At 44.6% G+C, this 20,072-nt stretch overlaps 2 protein-coding genes across 4 annotated transcripts in view; one reads left to right on the top strand and one right to left on the bottom strand.

Moving 5' to 3' along the window:
* Window positions 1–20,072, bottom strand: part of LOC144132655 (uncharacterized) — a 197,001-nt gene that overhangs the window by 159,205 nt on the left and 17,724 nt on the right. For 2 of the 3 annotated variants that reach the window (XM_077665234.1, XM_077665235.1), the window contains exon 2: window positions 15,505–15,604. The exons of the other annotated variant lie outside the window; for it this stretch is intronic. The gene's annotated coding sequence lies outside the window, so the exon portion shown is untranslated. The remainder of the gene's footprint in view (window positions 1–15,504; window positions 15,605–20,072) is intronic. 3 annotated transcript variants of the gene reach the window in all.
* On the top strand, window positions 1,738–8,859 carry LOC144132658 (uncharacterized). Its single transcript, XM_077665237.1, has one exon. It carries the CDS (start codon window positions 4,151–4,153, stop codon window positions 4,982–4,984), a length of 834 nt encoding a protein of 277 aa, XP_077521363.1. The 5' UTR covers window positions 1,738–4,150; the 3' UTR covers window positions 4,985–8,859.

Genomic DNA, 20,072 nt, shown 5'->3' with positions numbered 1-20,072 from the left:
TATATATGAGACGCGATATATGCATCCGCTATCTCTCGGGAACTCCACGGAGTTGGTTTCCGGTCCTGTGTTTTAATTATTGCAGCACATACGCCCGCATCGGCGCGCTCCCTCTGATGTAGGCATGCACGCATATGTGTCGTGCGTGTGTTGTAGCGCTTTTTGCTGCTGGCTTAAATGCTGGCTTAGTTTGCGGCATCTACGATATATTCGTAGCTTTCTTCTGGTATCTACGTATCTTTAGTCTCTTGCAGAGGTTGAGCGCGATATCACTGTTTCGCACAGCGCTTTGGCATCCAGCTCTGTGCGGCAACCGTGCGGCATCTCTTTGGTGCGGACATGCATACGTGCGCCTGTGTTGGTGCAAGCTGACGGGTAGTATTTTATTCCATTTCTTTGGCGCTTTACGGATTAGCAGGAGTCGCTCGTTCTGCATGCTGTCTTTTGCATCTGCTTCGTCCCTTATTTATACGTCAGCTCCTTTCCAACGCTTTCGTTTCATACGTTCATTTCAGAGATACAGGATGGCCGCGCCGCTGAGAGTCCTCTTGGAAGGTGTGGAGACAAATTTTTGAGGTAGTTGACACTGGTGCACCCATTGTACATGGAAACCAGCGCCTTTATGTGACAGCAGGTACGTACGTATATAGCTTTCTCGCTGTGTATGTATATGCAATATTTGATCATGCAGTACATAGTGCGCAACATATATATGCTCGCCTTTGGTTGCAGACAACGTGCAGGTTTGGCTCAATGCACCGGCAGCCCTGTCCCATCTACCACCAAGCCTGGGGAGTTGTGGCTTCGGGCCTAAGTTCTGTTTCCGATTGAAGAATATAAAAAATTCAAATCAGACCCTTCTAAGTGCCTAAAAACTAAAAGACAACTCTAGGAAAATTTGGCACATTTGATGAATTCAAAATTCGGATGCCATTTGACCCATTCGCAAATTGAGAACAAGTGGCGGGGTCTGGAGAGAAAATATAAAACGGTGAGACACCATAACAGCCAATCAGGGGCGGACCGGAGAACATGCGACTTTGAAGACTAAGTATATTACTTTTATACGTACGTAGAACATGATCTCAGAAGAGGAAATTATTTCTACAGAATGGAAAACTTGTTATGTTTTCCTGATTATATGCATACGTGACTTTGCCTCTGAAGCAGTTTAGTCATTGTACAAACCTGTTAAGAATGTTGCGGCATTTTTTACTCTTTGGTCCAGGTAGATTGTGCGACAGAATAATTAACTGTACAGATTTTGGACATCTCTTAATTGTCTAAATGATTTAATTCCTGTTGCAATTTTAGGGTGTTATAGATTACACAGCAACATTTGGGTGGTTAAATTGACTTTTTGTCAACTGCATACGGCTGCTGAGAGGCATAAATCCGGACTTTGTGCTCATGCCAACAACTTTGCTGCTGGGCAAATATAGGGCGTTATGCATGCCGTGGTTATAGGCTAGCTGTACGTGTCTTGTCACGCTGAATAAATATATGTCAAGCTTCATGCATGAAATAGTGTGTTTGCAAAGAGCTGTACACATATTAATTGATGTCATATATATGTGTCAAATGGGTCCTATATTTTTTTTTTGTTCTCAGGGAGCTTGCTGAAATCTTTGAGAAAGCGCATAGCATCAACCCACCCTACCTGCTGGGGCCAGGACTCGTCCAGAGCATCCAAGAGTGAGTCATTTTTTCTCTGCACGCGATAAGTGCAACAGGGAACTTACGTGCATTGTAGCACAGGCTTTGCTGAAATAAGTAACTAGTATATTGGGCTTGCCTCTCAGCCATATAGTGGACCCCTTATGGCACCACCACACAGCAAATGGCCTCAGATAGTGAGGAATGATTCTCCATACAGATTTAAGGTTTAAAGGGTGCCATGCATGTGCTCCATCACATGCCTAAAGAACAAACCCAGTTGCTTGGTTACTTTTGGAAAAGACAGTGCATGTCATGCAAAACATATTTGAAATCAAACACCACCAGGAGTTTCCCTAAGCATAAAATCAGGGGGATGTTGTTGAAGTAGGGGAGTAGTGGTAGTCATTTTTCCGTTTTTAATTGTGTCTTGATGTGGCACTTAGGACAAGAAAGGCCCATGACTGCAGCACTACACTCATGACAAAGAGTGTCAACAATTGCTTCACTTTAGACAAGGATACAAGTCATATTTATCAAGAGGCAAAGTAAGGAACGACTACATGAAATGTGTCCATAAACGGTGCAGTAGCTCGGACTACTATAACCTCCCGAGTACCAGCTATGGGGCATTTGTCCAATATATTGGACATCCAATACTCCGCCACTACCCAGACCGCAGCATATTTTAGCTTGTAAAACCAAATTGACCAATATTTTAAACACCTACTAGCACCACCTATGAAGTTTTGTTGAGAATGCAGTAGTAGTTTTGGCCACCAGGGGTGTTTGCAATGACGGCATTCAGCGGCGCGGCTTTCTACGGCGACCGGCAAAAAAGTAAGTCTTTCTCATACTTTATCGCTCGTTTCTTCATATCTGTTTCAAAACGAAATTTATGCTTCAGAGAATATGCAGGACTAGATATTTTACTTTTCTGCTCGCTTGCTGGTTTCTGCTGCTTGTTTGATTCTGAATGTCCAACACGTTGGACGCTGGCACTGAACGCGGTCTTTTTGAACATATTCACGCGAACGCCGCCAGAATGAGCACGACGCGTATTCTTTCAACGCGTACTTTCCGTTTTTAGGCTGCACTTCTTTGCTCATTTTGGCGAGTTTTCAGTTATTGTGCATTCAACATGTTTTTTTTTCACCCAGGGGACAGGCCTCGCATTTCAGATGATACGGCGGACAAGATTCTGCAACAAATAGCTGCAGGAAACGTATCGGACTTCAACCTCTCTGATAGTGATGATACAATAGTCGACCAGTTTTTCTGCACCTCTGGGAGGTATCAGCTTGGAAGACAACAGCAGTGACGATGATGGCCCGTCCACTTCTGGGAGCAAAACGCCTGCGGCGCACTGGAAACGCCACCAAGAATAAGCAACGTGGCACGTATGGCTTCGCTGTGATTGTTGTGACAAATTTGCGAGGTGGAAAATATGTTTTTTTTTTCGCATTGGTTTTTAATTTTTATACAGGCCTATTCCAACGTGGCTTCCAGCTTTCCTCCCCAGCAATGCAGATGACAGTGGACGGTGGAACTCTTGGACCGCCTACGACTATTTCTGACAGTATGTACCTAATGACGTCTATAAACAAAAGGCATTACGCAATGAACCAGAGCCATGTGGAAAAAACTGGACGTTCTGTGAATGTATCAGCTGAAGAACTGAAGACCTTTTTTGGGACTTCATTAACGATGTCATGCTTAAGCTACCTACAGATTCAGATGTATTGGAGCAGGAAGACGAAAGTTCCTCTGGTAGTCGATAACATGACTTGGAACAGATATTTTAAACTACGACACCATCTTCAGATTATTAGTGATCTTGATGTCACAGATGAAGAGAAGAAAGAGGACCTGCTCTGGAGAATATGACCCCTTGTCTCTCGTTCTCTATGGCTGTCGGAAACTCCCTCGCCCCGAGCATGTTTGTATTGATGGGCAGATGATACCATTTACCGGGCGAACACAGCTCAAGCAGTTTGTACCGCGGAAGCCGATCCCTGAGGGATTGAAGAACTTTGTGCTTGCGACACCAAATGGACTCATTCTTGATTTCGAGATTTACCAAGGTAAAAAGTCAAAGTTGTCGCCAGAAAGCTCACGAATAGCAGAATCTGCAGTGCTGCGTCTGAGAGAAACACTCAGCCCGAGGACGAAGTTGTATATTGATAGGTATTTCACATCGGGTCAACTCCTAGACAAACTTCTGCAAAAGGGCATTGCTGCAATTGGACCAGTGATGAACAACAGACTGCCAAAAGGAGTAAAGCTATCCAGTGAAAAAGAACTTAAGAACTTAGGGTGAGGAACTTCAGAAGAACAGATACGAAAAGACTGTCGCCAGATTGCTGTACGCTGGTATGATAATAAGCCTATAACACTGCTCTCGTCAGTCCATGGCCAAGACCCGGAAGACAGCTGTTGCAGATGGTCAAGGAAGGACAAGAAGTACCTCGATGTACCCCGGCCACGTGTCAAAATGTATAACCTCAAAATGGGCGGAGTTGACTTAGCCGATCGAATGATTAGCTACTACAGAATGAAGGCCCGGGTCAACAAATGGGCCATTAGAACCATATTTCATTTGTTTGACCTTGCACTGAGCAACTCATGGGCCCAGTACAGTGAGGACATGCGTACACAGAAAAAACCGCAAAAAGAAATCATGAAATTCTTGGAGTTTCGGCTTTCAGTAGCTGAATGTCTTGTCGTTGAAGGCTGCAAACACGACGGCACTGACAGCGACAGTGATGGCGAGTGGGCTCCTCCAGCTAAGCGTCCCAATCATTCAACAGATGCCACCAAAGATGACAGCAGTGGTCACTTTCCCAGAATCATACAAGAGAAGATACAGGAGTGGCTCACAAGCAAGAAGATCACCTACGCTGAAAGGATGATAAAGAAGCAGCTGCTTGAGCTGGTGGCATCTGTAAAGTCACGCTTTCTGAGCTACATCGTAGACAATGCAGCTGTAAGCACCGGTTGCATTGTACTCAGGCTCCCGCCGTACCACTGCGAATTTAATCCCATTGAGCTTGTTTGGGCCAAGGTCAAAAATGGCATCGCTGCGGACAACAGAGACTTCAAGCTGTCCACGGTCGACGCCATCTTGAGGGAGAAAATCAAGCACGCAGCGGCGGAAGACTGGGCGAAGAGCATTCAGCACGTGATGGACTTGGAGGCAAAGTTCAGACTTGACACATCTGGGAGTGAGCACATTCAACCCATCATCATCCAGCTGGGTGAAGATGACACTGAAGAAAGCGACTCCGACTGCGAGCTGTCTGGCATTGAGCCACTCGACGAAGCATAACGGCTTCTTTTAACGAAAGAACAGCCTTTATTAGGAATACCAAAATTTTTCCCGTTGGTTCGCAACAGACAACCATCCATTCCGTGACCTCTGAAATAAATAAGCAGTTCCATTTATGGCGTATTCCTTATAATAGAAGCTCAATTTTGATAAGCAACGTCCAGCACACATTGTGCTCGATTTAAGAAGTGGCATAGAAACATGTTTAAATGCTGGTATATCTGAATTGAAACACAACTGTTAACTCTGATTATCTTTGGCGGGCTCAAAATGCTCATTCAGGCAGCCACCATCTAGTTTGACGGGCCCCATGTTGAAATAACAGTATTTAAGGCACGCTTTATAGCTCTGTTAGCAGTCTGCACTGGAAATCGCAGTCATGTCATAGCCAGTGCTGCTGCGATACCAGTAGTCAACACGAAACTGACAGCCACTGTTAGCAGCTTGCACGCCAAAGCACATTCATGTGGTTGCATTGTTTATTTTGGTTATCTGGCTCACACAAGTAATGAGAATAAGAGAATAAATATAAAGCATCATTAGCTTATTGAGGCCCAGAATGCTCATTCAGGCAGCCATCGTCGAGTTTGACGGGCCCCATGTTGAAATAACAGTAGTCAGAGCACGCTTTATGGCTCTGTTAGCAGTATGCACTGGAAATCGCAGTCATGTCATAGCCAATTTTTAATCTGACTCTGGCATTAACGTGAATGCAAGCACAATTATTAACGTGAATAACTTTGCTAGCATTTTTTTGTCATATTTACGTACCGGAAAAATGCTAGCAAGGTTGAACGTGTTTTAGTGAGTCACTTTGTTCATTACAAGCCGTAGGCAAAATGACGGCCAGATTCAGACAGTGATATTGGTGAGGTGATAAATGGTGAAAGCTGAAAAAGCTCGCACAGCACTGCTTTGCTGGACTCCATTCACTAGAAAACTGCATTTGTAATGATGAAAGCGTCAAGACAGGAAATGATAATCCACTGCACAATGTTATGTGTACCCCCACATGTGATGGGCAGTGAAACCATCTATTTATTAAGACTGAATGCAACAACATCGCAAGATGCTGTTGCACAATATGGCACCCTTTCATGTGCACTCCTGGCGAGCTGCCGTATGCACTGATGCATAAACACATTAACAGGGGTAAGAGACGAAGTTAATGCGCAAGCCACGTGATGCTTTTAACATTTTGTATCGGTCAATGTTTCTGTCGTCACAGCTGACAGAAGTTTCTTTAGTGCAAGTTGGTTAATCACGTGACAACAGCACAAGAAGCAAGGTCAGAATAGTAGGAGAAAACACAGCAAGATGGCACACTGAGGAGGCAAGGTAGACAAGAATGTAAGGATTTTATGACATCGAAGAGGCCAGCCCTGCTATTCACAGGACTTGGTGCTTTGAATGAGACGAGTTAATGAAATTGTAAAGGAAGAGGTGGATGCAGCATGCTTACAAGAACACAAAAATAAAAGGGCACAAATAGGAATAATAAACACATACACGCACAGAAGCACTCACATATTCACACACATGCACACAAATGCGAGCGTGAAAACTAAGATCTAAAATGCAAAAAAGGAGAAGATAACAAATATAAACAAGCACGCAAGAAAACATGCACACACATTTAATGCAGATGCGAGTAGAGGTATTAGGAGTCAGTTCACATGCAGCTGTGCCTACTTTGTCGTACTTTTATTTCATGTACATAATGGCTCTGTTGCCTTCACTGTCTTGGAATTGTTTTAGTAGCAACATATCACAACAATCGAAAAGCAGCGCAAAGCTGTGTTGTGGGAAAGCAAGTCGAGCGCTGGCAGCCCAACTGATGTGCGATTGTGTCACAGCAGGCATTCTACAGCTGGCGCGTGCAGTGAGCGAAGAATTCTAAGCCATACAGAGACGCGAATTCATGCCAAGCTCCCTTGTAAAGGCACCAGTGTATCGGTCATAATTTTATATTAGTACTAAGGCTGACATTAAGGAAACAAACACTGCTCCCACATGCCTGGCCGTTAATAATCCAATGACATTCGCTCAAGCAACGCGTGTTAGTCACTGATTGTTAGCACTGGTGGAATGTGATCAATCGACGGTGCTACACAACACTCGAACGACGCCCTGCTAGACGCTCGGCTATCTTATCATACTGCTGCCAACGATCGATCGTTTGCGCGCTGAGCTGGCAGCAACAAATCTTTGCGTTGGAGGTTGCTTCCGCAAATCTTTTCGGTTGAGGAACTCGTAGGTTGGTTTCATCCGCGCATGCTTTTCTCATTTATCCTGAGAATGGTTTTGCTCCATCACTTCGCCACGTCCGACGTGAAACGCAGGGGCACAGTACACTAACACACCCGCCGCTCATAGCAGGTACCAGACTTTGGCAAATTCTCCTCGTCGTAACTTCACTTAGGAGCAAAACAAAACACCATAGAACAAACACACACGATGTTTGTTTGCAGCGGTGTGCCGCTGCGGGATCCTGTTTCCAGATGAAGCACAGCGCAGTCACCGATGTTCGCTGTAACCTTTTTTCGTCGCCTCACAGCTCAGAACAAACACACGCGGCACAAGTTGTGCATCGTAAGCTTGCAATAATATTTATGACATGACAGATGCCCACAAACAATTCGAATTCACTCTGACGAAGGGAGACGCACACAGCTGACGCGACTCGGCCCAGTTCGAAGCGAGGGCGGCCATGTTAGGCATGTTCTCCGTCGGCGAAGTCACCTGCCGTCCGGCTCATGACGTCGCCTGAAGTGCGCGCCTATTGGCGGAGGCTCGTGTGCATCCGCCTTTGAGGGGCAAATGCCGCTGCCTTCTTAAGTTGTACCCGACTATAGGTATCAACATTTATGGCTGCTACACACAGTTGGTTGAATATGTATAAGCACAAGGTTGAATATGTACAAGGCTCTTCGCACACTCCGACTATTCACTTAATAACTATAAACCAATCAAGAAATGTAAACCAAGACATGAGTATATCTGTTTCCTACTAATAAAATAACTGAACTGCCACAAATATACGGCGCATTCTCAGCCACATTCCTAGCAGTTACATACGTGAGTTAGGTATGAAAAAAGCTCACTACCAATTAAGGAAGGGCCTTCAGAAAAACAAGGGGGTGTGTAGGGAAGCCACTGAACCTATGACAAAATATATGGCAAGCAGTAAACAGCTGGTTTAAAGGCACATGGAAGGCCACAGGCATTGAAAAATTTGACTGTCTACAAATGAGTGATTTTTCTTGATTAATGTGGCCAACATGTGAAATAGTGGCCCAATACATCAAGAACATTATGGCACCACATATGTAAGGCTTCATGTTTTGAGCAATATTGTGCCATTGCTCTCAGCAATCTAGAATTACTGACAATAAAATGCTCTCACTGTTTTGAAAATGAATCTTGACACATTTGAAAGGACATTAAATCTGTGAAATTTAGTCTGCACTTCTTGAAAAATTCTGTGTTCTAGCGTCCTTGTAAATGCAAATGTGGTATGAGCATTATAAGGTTCCTTCTATGGCTGTTTAGGCCGCAACAATAAACTTGACAGGTCAATTCCAAGGGGTAGACCTTTTTGAACAAAAATACAAAACAATCTGCAGTGTTAATTTTTTTTTTGGCTAACTGAAATTGAAAAGCCTTTGATAGCAATTTAATCCCTCTTTCCTAAATGGTTTGAAAGATGCTCCAAGCTGACTTTTGCTGTCAGCAGAGTTATATGTACGAAATTAAATGACTAAATGAATGACAGTGCCCTTTGTGTAGGGATTACACATATGCACTACAAAGTCTCTGTTCTTTAGTGCAATCAATGCATAATGATGTCGCATTATTTTGCCACCAGCCCCCAGCCTGGCCCCAGGAGGGTAACTGTCACAGCGAGCCCAATTCCTGGCAGCTTGCAACTGAGCACGAGCAGAGGCAGCACTACTGCTGGAGACTCGCAGCCCCCAAGCCCATCTACGCTGCCAAGCCACCGGCAGCAGCAACCAGGCCCAGCCAGGAAGAGGCCCAGGACAGATACCTCTCGTGCAGTGCTCGAGAGTGCCGTCACCCATCTTGAGGTGGCCGAAGCTTACAGACAGCAGCGGCACAGGGAGCACATGGCTCTTGAAGAGAGGAAGGTTGCTGCTGAAGAGGAGGACTGCAGCTCTTGAGCGGGTGGCTGCAGCACTGGAACGGCAGGCGCTTGTCGCACTCTATTCTCCGATACGTGCCCCAACTCGTTCCCCAATTCATTCCCCAATCCTTTCTCCTATTCACTCTCCAAGCCCTCCTTACTATAATGCTTAATTTTAACGTTTTTTCTTTTGTCTAGTAAGCGCTTACTTTTATCATTTTCATTCATAATTACTGTTATATGTTTGTGTTCAGTTCTGTATATTTCTGCTAAGTTGCTATGTATGTGTGTGTGCATGTGTACACTTAGACACATGTAGATTCATCTCATTCTTGGTTGCACTTCATATTGTGTACATACTTTAATAAAGTTTACAACCCTCTAATAAGATCTGCATGTTTCATGTAATGTACATTCTGATCACTTGTTTCTGTGTGCACTGATAATAAATTGGATGGGAACAAAATTTCCAGAGCATACTTGTCTAAATTTCTCTAGCACATACCATCCTTCTAGCAGTTCAGCTTGCATGCTTGTCAATTACTATTCATGGGACACAATGCACATTTGAACATGTCTCAGCCATCTTATGTTGACTGAAGCTAACATAGAGCAGTGGATGGCCATTGAAGGAAGACTGCTGTTGGCTAGAGGAGTGCAGCACTTAACCCCTTGTATCCCAGGTGCCACAAACGTGGCAGTGTTATTTTAATTTTTTCGAGGTAGAAAATATGCTCTAGGAACCCCGTTTTCCTAGCTGCCACGAACGTGGCAGCTGGTGCTTGCACTCACTGTCAGTAGATGGTGCCACGGGGACCGCACAACAGCATTTTGAGCGTCGAAAACATGGACTCCACGTGCAGCCGGCCAAGGCGGTAAGTGTGCGTTATTTTTCTGTTGTGGTAACCTGAACTCTGATAATTTAATATTGAAAACACTGACAGCAGTTTTGCGGAAGTCTAGCGAATATATTTACGCAGTTTCATGTTGCTACGACTGCTCCTTGTAGAGCATTTCACTTCGTTCAGCTTACATACACATTTGTGGCAGCCAGGAAGCTGGGGTCCGTCCTTCCAGAGAAATGCATGAACGAGTATGATTTCATTGAGCGCTTATGACAGAGTATTTGCGGCACCGAATTTAATTTCCATCAAGTGAACCTTCATACTTGTTGTCTAGCAGCGACTTGTGTTGGTGTATTGATTTTGAAGAACGTTTTTTTATATGCAGGCAGCGCTTGACTGACAAAGAAATTCAAGCAATTCTTTTCGAATACCCTAGTGGAAGTGAGGACGAAAACTTGGAGGGGTCGGATTGCGATGAAGAATACACGCTGCAGGAGAGAACAGTGCAGAATGTCAGCGAAAGCTCTTCAGACAGTGAAGAAGTGCAGGTCACATCAACCAAAAAGAAGAAGCAAACAAAAATTTGGCACTGGGTGAAAAAGGACATCAATATCAATCGGGGAGAGGAAGAAAGTGTTTTGAAGCCTGCGGACGGTTTAGAAAGAGTGAAGAGCTCCTTGAGCATTTTCCTGTCACACTCTCGTCAAGCAGATATCGCCGACTGCATGACAAGAAACAGGTTCGACGAAATCATGTTCCTATTTCATGCAGGGAACAATGATGAAGCGCGGGAAAAAGGAGAAGAAGGCTATGACTGTCTCCACAAGGTGCGACATGTGCTTACGAGCCTAAATAACACATTTTCACAAGCTGCCAAGCTTGAAACTTGCGTTGCTGTAGATGAAATGATTATCCCTTTCAAGGGCAGACATTCTCTGAAGGTTTATATGAAGAGTAAGCCTAAGAAATGGGGCTACAAAGCTTGGGCCCTAGCAGGCCGGTCTGGATACGTATATCGGCTTTACATGTATGGTGACAACCTAATCGAAGACCCCCCGAACATCCCGGAAGACGTAGGCGAAAGTGGGAAGGTCGTTTTGCGACTCACTCATGATTGCCCTCTGGGAACATGAGTATTTTTCGACAACTTCTTCGCTTCCATCGAGCTTCTAAATGAAATGAAAATGAGAGGACTTAGAGCGACTGCCACCATCAGAAAAACAAGATGTGGGAACTGCCCTCTGAAAACTGAAAAAGAATTGAAAAAAGCAGAGAGAGGATCACTCGACTTCCGCTCAGAAAAGAGCAGAGGAATTGTCATCTCTGCCTGGAACGACAACCGCACAGTGATAGCTGCATCAAACATCCACAGCATTGAACCTTTTGATACATGCAGGCGCTACGACAGAAAGACCAAGACTTATGTGGATGTGGAGAGGCCCAACATCATTAGGGTGTACAACCAGAGCATGGGTGGAGTAGACAAAGCAGATATGCTTTTGTCATTTTACAGAAATGACTTGAAAACAATGAAGTGGTACAAAAGGATATGCTTTCACCTTATCGATCTTGCGGTTGTGAACGCTTTTCTGCTTTACCGCGAAGCGAAATCGGCAGATATGCAGCTGGTTGACTTCAAGTTCCGGGTGGCACTTGGATTGATGCGCTCACTCGAGGGCATGCCCGGATTGAACCGGGATGGTGATGATCCTGTGCCTGCGAGTGCTGTGTCACCAACTAGTTCATTGAAGGCATCAGGCTCAGCAACTGGAGTTGTTTCAAAGAGAGCCCATCATGTTGAACATTCTGTGCGGCATGACAATGTTGGCCATTGGCCAGTGAAAGTGGCGCAAAAAAACGCCCCCATGTGCAAGTTAAGCTCATGCACCAGGCGCACAAGGTACTTTTGCAAAAAGTGTTCTGTGTACTTGTGCGTTGATGCACAAAACATCAACTGCTTTGAGAACTTTCATGCATCCTAAATTTTCAAGGAATTTCTGCCCCCCACTCCTAGCTGCAACATTTGTGGCATAATAAAATTTCCTATAAAATGAAGAGGAATCGTTTTAACTTTTTCATGTGTCTTTCCATGAACATGAACTCTTTAAAAATATAGATTTCAGCAATGTTCACCTCGTGAGACACCTGTGGGATATAAAGGGTTAATTGGGTGGCTGCAGCCCTTGAGCGACATGTGTCTTTCCATGAACATGAACTCTTTAAAAATATAGATTTCAGCAATGTTCACCTCGTGAGACACCTGTGGGATATAAAGGGTTAATTGGGTGGCTGCAGCCCTTGAGCGACCGACCTCCTCCTCGCATCATTCTCCAAGCCTCCTAACTAATGCATAGTTTTTAATGTTTTCTTTTATTCTGCCTAGTCAACAGTTGACATTTTTAATAACTTTCATTAATTAATTGCTTCTGTATGTTTCATTCTGTTCAGTTCCATATATTTCCACTAACTGGCTACATGTGCGTGTATACGCACACTTGTAAATTCGTCTCTTATCCTCTATCACATTTCAATATGTGTGTACTTTAAATTACCCTAGTGCTTCATCTTTCCATATATTTTACAACCATGCATACGTAATAAGATCTCGGAGTTTCATTGAATATACATTCAAATTACTTGTAGAGCGTAACTGTCTAAAATGTCTATTGCATGCCCTTATTCCAGCAGTTTATAGCTTACATACTGCCTCTTGTCATTTACTGTTCAGGAGGTAGAATGCAGGCACATACGAAGAGAAAACTGAAAGGCTACTCTGTATGTATTACGCACGAAAATTTTTCACAAACATCACGCATGAACATCACTTTGTGTACCAATATCCCTTGCTACATTAACCAGTCTATGCAGGTGACAGGCAGTAGCATGCTTCAAGAAGTAAGGAAAAAAGAAGGAATTAACCTCCACTAAAAGTGTCATCCTGCAGGACCACACAGCTAGATTTGCCCACAGAACACAGAGCTTGAAATGTAGCAGCGTCAACAAGACTAACAACAAAACGTTGCAATATACACAACTTATATGAGAAACTTATACAGCTCACATTCACTCATACTATTGGTTAATGATATACTCCCTCATTAATTAAGGGCAGGCCACAGGTGTTAGTGGAGTATGGTCAATAATTAAGCAGAGTTTTTTATTAAACTTAAGCACTCTTTATGCAATTTATTGCATGAAAAATTATGAGATTCAGCTAAAAAATTTTGCTAGTGCACGGTTCAGGAACACCGTTACCACAAATTAGAAAAGGCTGCCAATTCAACAACAAACAGTTCTGAGCAGGAGCTAGCAGATTCCACTTCAGAACCAGAAGTTCCCAGTAGGGACCAGAAGATGAGCCCAGCACAAAATCAGCTGCCCTATAAGGACTATATATACACTAAAAAAAACCTATTCCTTCTGGGACAAATAAAACCACAGAAAACAGCAATTCCCATTCGCAAATCAACACCTGGGATATTATTGTGATGAGGTAAAACCATATTTTTTGATATAAAGTAAGAAAGGACGGTCATGTACAGCTATTTAATTAAAGCGCTGTTGCATTTAACAATGCACCATAATATTCTTTACCACATCATCTATCTGCAATGTACATAACAAATATTTCAATGTAAAAAAACTGAGAAATTGCATGCAAATACAAAAGTACACAAATGAAAAGGACAATAAAAACTCTGCAAAAAATGTAGGAAGACCACTCCATTAAGAAAAGATAGAAAAGGCTGCAAGTCATCATACGTGCCAATTGCGTTGCTTCATTTATAGTCTGAACAGGCAACATATACATAAAAATATTGTTGCTGAAAGCAAATAATTTAATTTCTCTGCTTTCAGCCTTAATTTTATCTTTAAATGTAATGGAGTGATGGAAGCTCACACTGCATAAAGCTCAAGCAATGAAAAAATAAATGAAGGCAGGTATATATGAGAGGCATATATACTTCACGATTGAAGGCTCTGAGCCACGCTGTCGCGCAAAGTTCCTGCCGAAACAGCACTCTCTTCCTCGTCGTCGGCAGGCTCGGTTGGCGACACGTTGGTTCCGCTGTCCATTTCCTCCAAGATTTCCATTGCGTCGCCGCACCTCCTTGCCTTGTTGTGTAGCACGCAAGCTGCCAGCACGATGTGCACCGCGTGGCTTATTCTGGCAACGTCGATACAGAGGAGTCGCTAAAATCGCGCCTTCAACAGGCCGAAGCTGCCCTCCACAACAGCAACAAACTCGCGACATATAATGTTGACAGTCGACCGACCTAGGCCAAAGCGTTGGCGATTGTTCGTTCTTCCACAGAGGACGCGAGACGATACAGGCTTACAGCCACTCGCTTGTCCAGGGGGATTGCTCTTCGCATGGTCGTGTCATGCCGCTTCATACACTCACACAAACTCAGGAGGTACCGGAAAGTACTGCGGGTCACTCTGAAATGCGCCCTAAACTCACAGTCTGGCAAGTGTGGCACCGTAGCCTCGTACCAAGACTGCCATCGCGGATAAGCGAACAACCGCCATTCGGAGGAACCGAGTCGCACAGCTATCGCCATGATGCGGTGACACATTCTTTCAGCGTGTTCATGCTCCTCTGCTGCTGCGTCGATTTGTTCCAGTAAGCGCAACTGCTCGATACGACGCTGATGAAGTGCCGCTTGCTGCATGGTGAACATATATCCATGAAATCGTCCTCATCATGTCCAGTTTCCGCACAACCACACTGTGCCATCGATTTTCACGCAGCTGCCCGCTGAGAGGTGCGGTCTCACCAACTTGGTAATCACTAGCGCGCTCTGAAATTCTCACCGAGGCGCACTTCGCTAACTGTGCCATTGACAAAGAACCACAAGGGTAATATCGCAAGTGCACTGCATTGCCTCGAACCACCTACCCAACCAACAAACTCCAGACATAGTGAACTAAATCTTGGGCTGGTTGCAGCTAAAAATATGACTACGAAGCCAACAACAACCACTGTTGAAAGACTCCTTTTATGTTTCTCGCTGAAGTTTGGAAAATCACATTTTGATATATTTCAGACATAAGAAAGCTATTTATTGATACATTTATAATAAATCCCTAGCCGAATGCTCTTATCATTTTATGTTTACAAGTTTTTACTGTAAACTTGAGGAAAAAGTGCGAATACGTCATGACCACGTGATCGTCCTTGCCGCTGTATTTAAGAGCGTGTAGCAGCGCCGCAGTTCAGTTTACGGTAACGGTGGTTAAGTCTGGTAAGGCTGCTCATGTGACAAGGGTATTAGTAGTTCCAAAGTGGTCGACCATGATGCCACAGTAGCTTTATACAGTTGGTTAGAAGAGCTTTCTTGTGGCTTTTTTATCAAGTTGTATTTGGTTGCTGCGTATATAGTCCTTGCATTATGGGACTCACTTTGTGAAATAGCATGTACTTATGTGGCCTTTTCAGTTTTCTCTGTTACTGATATAATCTGTGAAATAATCTTGATTTCTGTGAGCCAGCATACTTTTTCTGCTGACCTCAAATGTACACTTACCTTATGCAGATGCCATCTGTGAGAAGACGGGGGTGGATGTTGCGGAAGCGCAGGGTTTCATCAGGAAGTGGTTGCCGGGTTCGGTGGACTGTGGTGGTGGCTGAAAAAGGTGTTTTGCTGAAGCATTTCTGCCTGAAACCGCTGCTAGCCTGGCAACTGCTGTGAACCCCTGTGCTTCAGCCCCCAGCACAGTGTCCCATGCGGCCCCCACCTCCCAAGATTCCTCCTCCCACGTGGGCACCACCTCCCAGGATCCCTCCTCCTGCGTGGCCTTCGCTCCCTACCAAGGTCCCTCCTCGTGCCCCGCAGTCCCTCCTCGTGCCCCGCACTCATTGGCATGCGTCTGATTTCAAGTTTTTTCAAACAAGCCTCCCCAACCACCACCTGATCCCGCCCCCAAGGTGCTGTGCCTGAACCAGGCACTGCACATATATTGTGTTAAAATAAATTTTCTTTTTTTCGTTGCCTCATTTTGATCATGTGCATAGAAAGGGTGCTTGCAGCTTAGCAATGCTAAAGCCCATAGATTCCCTGTTGCAAATATTGACCGCAATGTGAATATTCGGTCGCTCATGCCAATGGCATTAACTTCGGCCAGTGTTAGCAGATTGGCTGAACAGTGGCCCAACAGTGGCCCAACTGTGGCATCAGCGTCAGGCCGGTGTTGGTAGAGAGGCTGTGAACGAGGGTACAATCACGACATGGATGTCCACCCAGTGTTGGCAGATAGGCTGAACAGTGGTCCAATTGTGGCGTGAACGTCGGCCCAGTGTTAGCAGATAGGCTCAACAGTGGTCCAATTGTGGCGTGAAAGTCGGCACAGTGTTAGCAGATAGGCTGAACAGTGGTCCAATCGTGGCATGAATGTCGGGCCAGTGTGGGTAGGTAGATAGGTCCAATCTTGGCCTGAACGTCAGGCCGAGGTTGGAAAAAGTATCTTTTTGCCCGAATACCAATGTAGGTCCGACTTTTGTGCCGATTTTAACCACTGTTATGCCAGCGTAACCCTAAGTAGGCCCAGAGTTGCCAATGAGGATCCGATATTGGCTGTGCCATTATAAAATCATGGCTATGATGGGCCATGTTAGCCAGAGTTCTCCCATTCATTGCCAGAATTGGTTAAGCCCTTTTCAAAGCCTGGCTATCATAGGCCATGTTAGCCAGAGTTCTCCCACTCTTTGCCAGAGTCGACTAAGCCATTTTCGAAACCTGGCTATATTGGCATTGGCTTGCCACACCTTATCCAGTGTTAAATGTATACTGGCAGGTGTTGAACACTGCACCATCCATTATACTGGGTAGAAGATTGATTTTATAATTCATTATTTATAATAGTTAATAATTTTCAAACGCCCTAAAACTCGTTTGAGCTCCTGGGTTGTGCTTGGGCGAGTTCAAGAATTTAGCTTTATTAATCTTTTTCTTACTGAACACTTTCGCGGTATATGTGTGGAGTTGAATAAACAACGAATATCTTCCGACTGTGCAGTCGGAGATAGAGGCATAGTTACGACGAAAAAACTCAATGAAGCCGAATTAAGCTGTCAGCAGATCGCGCCGGCCAGAGAGAGCTCTCGCACAGAAACTAAAGGAGGAGCGTGTCGACACCGTAGAGGCACGGCGACGTCTGCCGCGGGCTCTGCCGCTGATGAATTGTGTTCTAAGGTGCTTTCTAAGGTGCTTCCCAACAATTTCCAAACGCATTCTGAAGCATTCAAAACCCATTCGCTCGCTGTGTGCTGCTGCCATCTACTTTTGTTCGGTCCATTCACTTATTTTCAGTTGTGCAACGAAGTGACGGCGACTTCGGTGGTGGTCAGTCGTGTGTGCATATTCCGCCACAGATGAACCGCTCTTTCGCATAAGGCCCGTTTCACATGCTACAACTAGAACGAAAACAGTCAGCCTAGCCGGTGACGCCGCAGTGCGATTTTCGGCCAGTGCTTTCACATGCAACTCCGCAGTGAATTCGGTCAAAGGGACAGTCAAGGTTTCTTGATGTTTGCAAAGCCAATCCATGATTAAATGCGACAGAAACGCTACACGAAATGTGTTGATGATGTTATGACGAGCGTATTTTTAGATGTGGGGCATTATTTCAATGTTTTGATGAGAATAAACAGTTTTGCTTCCACCGCGGCAACAGCTCCCACGTGACCGCACGTCGCACGCAGTCTCGGCGCTCCCCATTGTTCAGTCGCTGAGCGAACACAACGAAGCTGCGATTGAATACCAACCGGACGGAACTCGATCGCAAGCCGTCTGCGACTAGACCAACGGCCCTCCCCAGTCGCAGACCGACAGAATTCGCAGTGTCGTAGGCGAAAATCGCATGCATGTGAAATGGGCCTAAGGCCGACGACGACACCATCTAGACAGACAAATACGGATCTGTAAAATTCTATCGTTAATACTGGGAACTAGAAGCGGCTGCAACTAACCACTAAAATTCCTTTGAAAATGTCTGGTAAATTTAGTATTTAACGAATATGCGCTGGCATGACCCAGTTGTAATGATTCGTGTAACTATATATGGCTTAGCCACGCCGCTGATACTTTTTTGAGAAGTACACAGACAGAGCTCACGCTGTTGCCTTTGTCCGATTTCTGGGCAAAATAACCCGCCTATTTGTATGAACTATATGTATTTTAAAGCGTTTTTGCACGCTCTGCTTGTGCGAGTACCTGAAAACCAGCCCAAGAGGGCTTCCTTCTAAAAAAAATCAAATGACTTTCATTTCATGATTTTTTTAAATGAAAAAAGCGCTTTTTTGCTTCACTCTAGAGAATTCACTGCCACACTGCGCAGTGGGTGTCTGCTTAATAGAGATACTAAATCAAACATAATAACTTAGTGCAAGTGCATTCCCTAAGCCGACTTTGTGCGATATTTTAGCAACGTCCAGAAACGAAGCTGTGGCCTCATAATTTACAATTATAAGTTGCGCACGCGCGAAACATTAGGCCACCGCTTCAACACGCGGTAAAAGATTCCTACGCTTCTGTACGTCGTTCCCTGTGATTGCGCCTTCCCCTGTGTTTTCTGATTTGGCTTTTTCTCCTTTTCTGGAGATCGTATTGTTTCAAAATGTCGTTTCTTGTGCATTTTATTCTTTTGTTGCGTAATTTGCATTGAGGGCTATAGCTCTTGCAGACGTCTTTACTTATTTGCTCGCAAATTAATTTTTTCTTTCGGTTATTACCTTTACTGATGAAAAGCATCGAAAATAGTTGCAAGCCACAGTTCAACACGATTTTGTTTCTTTTAGCTTTTTGTATGAAATTTCCACACCAACAAAACGGAGGATTATTCGACGACCAGAGAATAAATCTACTGACAAATGGTGTTAGACGCATGTTAACCTAGCTTGTTTGCCACATGTCCCGTATGTAATACTATGAAAAAGTGCGAATTTGCTTGCATATTTATTTATTGTTTTATGTTTTTTTATTTCATGATATCATTTAAGCCATCCTGAACTAACACGGCCCCAAAGAATGCGCAAGTGTCTGAAGTCATTTTGGCGAAGTCGATCTTGAGCTCCACATTTTTTGCTTCAAAGTTTTCGGTCGCCAGACATGATGCTTCTATAGTGGCTTTGCAAGAATATTTTGATGCTTCCACGTTTTCCACACCCTTACCTTCAAAACTGCTTGTGACTCATTCTCGGAGAATTCCAAGCCTCTTTCACATGTTTCCGCCCCTCCCCTCTCTCTTTTGAAGTCTCCTATTTCCCCAACTCATCTCCCGGATGTGCCCTTTTCAAGGCAGCGTGCTACCCCTCCCCAAGCGCTTTTTTTTACTCACTTTCTCCTGTTTCTCCCACGCGCAGGTATGTGCTGCGCCTCTCGTTGCCCCCCCCCCCCCCTCCCCCAAGATTTTCTTCTGTCTACCTTTCACCTTGAAACCTTTTTTTGGGACCATGAAAGCTGTGTAAAAGAAAATGACTCCCCTCCTTGCTGCCCCTCCCTCCCATCACTGTCATCTCCCCTGCCATTCGTCACAGTGCGATGCATCGCCACGACACATTCTTGACTGGACGAGTCTTGGCTTGCCCGGCACGGCGGCGCCCAACCGCACAACCAAGGCGACGAAAGAGCATGCACGCTCGAGCTGGCTCCGTTCGTAGTCTGCGCAAGCGAAAACCCACATCCGATACTATATGACAGCTCCGACGCGGTTCACTACCCTGGCCTGCAATACCTTGCTTGTAAGTACTACAAATATTTTATCTTGAGATACGTTCGGAAATAAATGTGATTTTGGGAGTATGTGTTGCTCTGACTACATGCGGCTTTATTTTTTCCGGCAGAAAAAGAAAACGAGACAAAGCACGAGGACGACTTCTATGTATCTACTCTCATTGCCAAATGTCTGGCTGACGTCGTGTGCAGTGCAGATCTGTCCGAATGGTAAGAATTTTATTTTTCGTCTTTGGTGCAATGAATTCACCAAACATTCACTACTTCGTCGAACAGCGAGTTTGATTTCTTCTGACCTTTCGTCCAATTCATTCAGGAATACGTTTGTCATGTACAGCTTATGCAGGAGAGGAATCGAAACTGTT

The sequence above is a fragment of the Amblyomma americanum genome, chromosome 5 (genome assembly GCF_052857255.1).
Source record: "Amblyomma americanum isolate KBUSLIRL-KWMA chromosome 5, ASM5285725v1, whole genome shotgun sequence".
Taxonomy (NCBI): Eukaryota; Metazoa; Arthropoda; class Arachnida; order Ixodida; family Ixodidae; genus Amblyomma; species Amblyomma americanum.
This window is presented reverse-complemented; position numbering and strand designations above follow the sequence as displayed.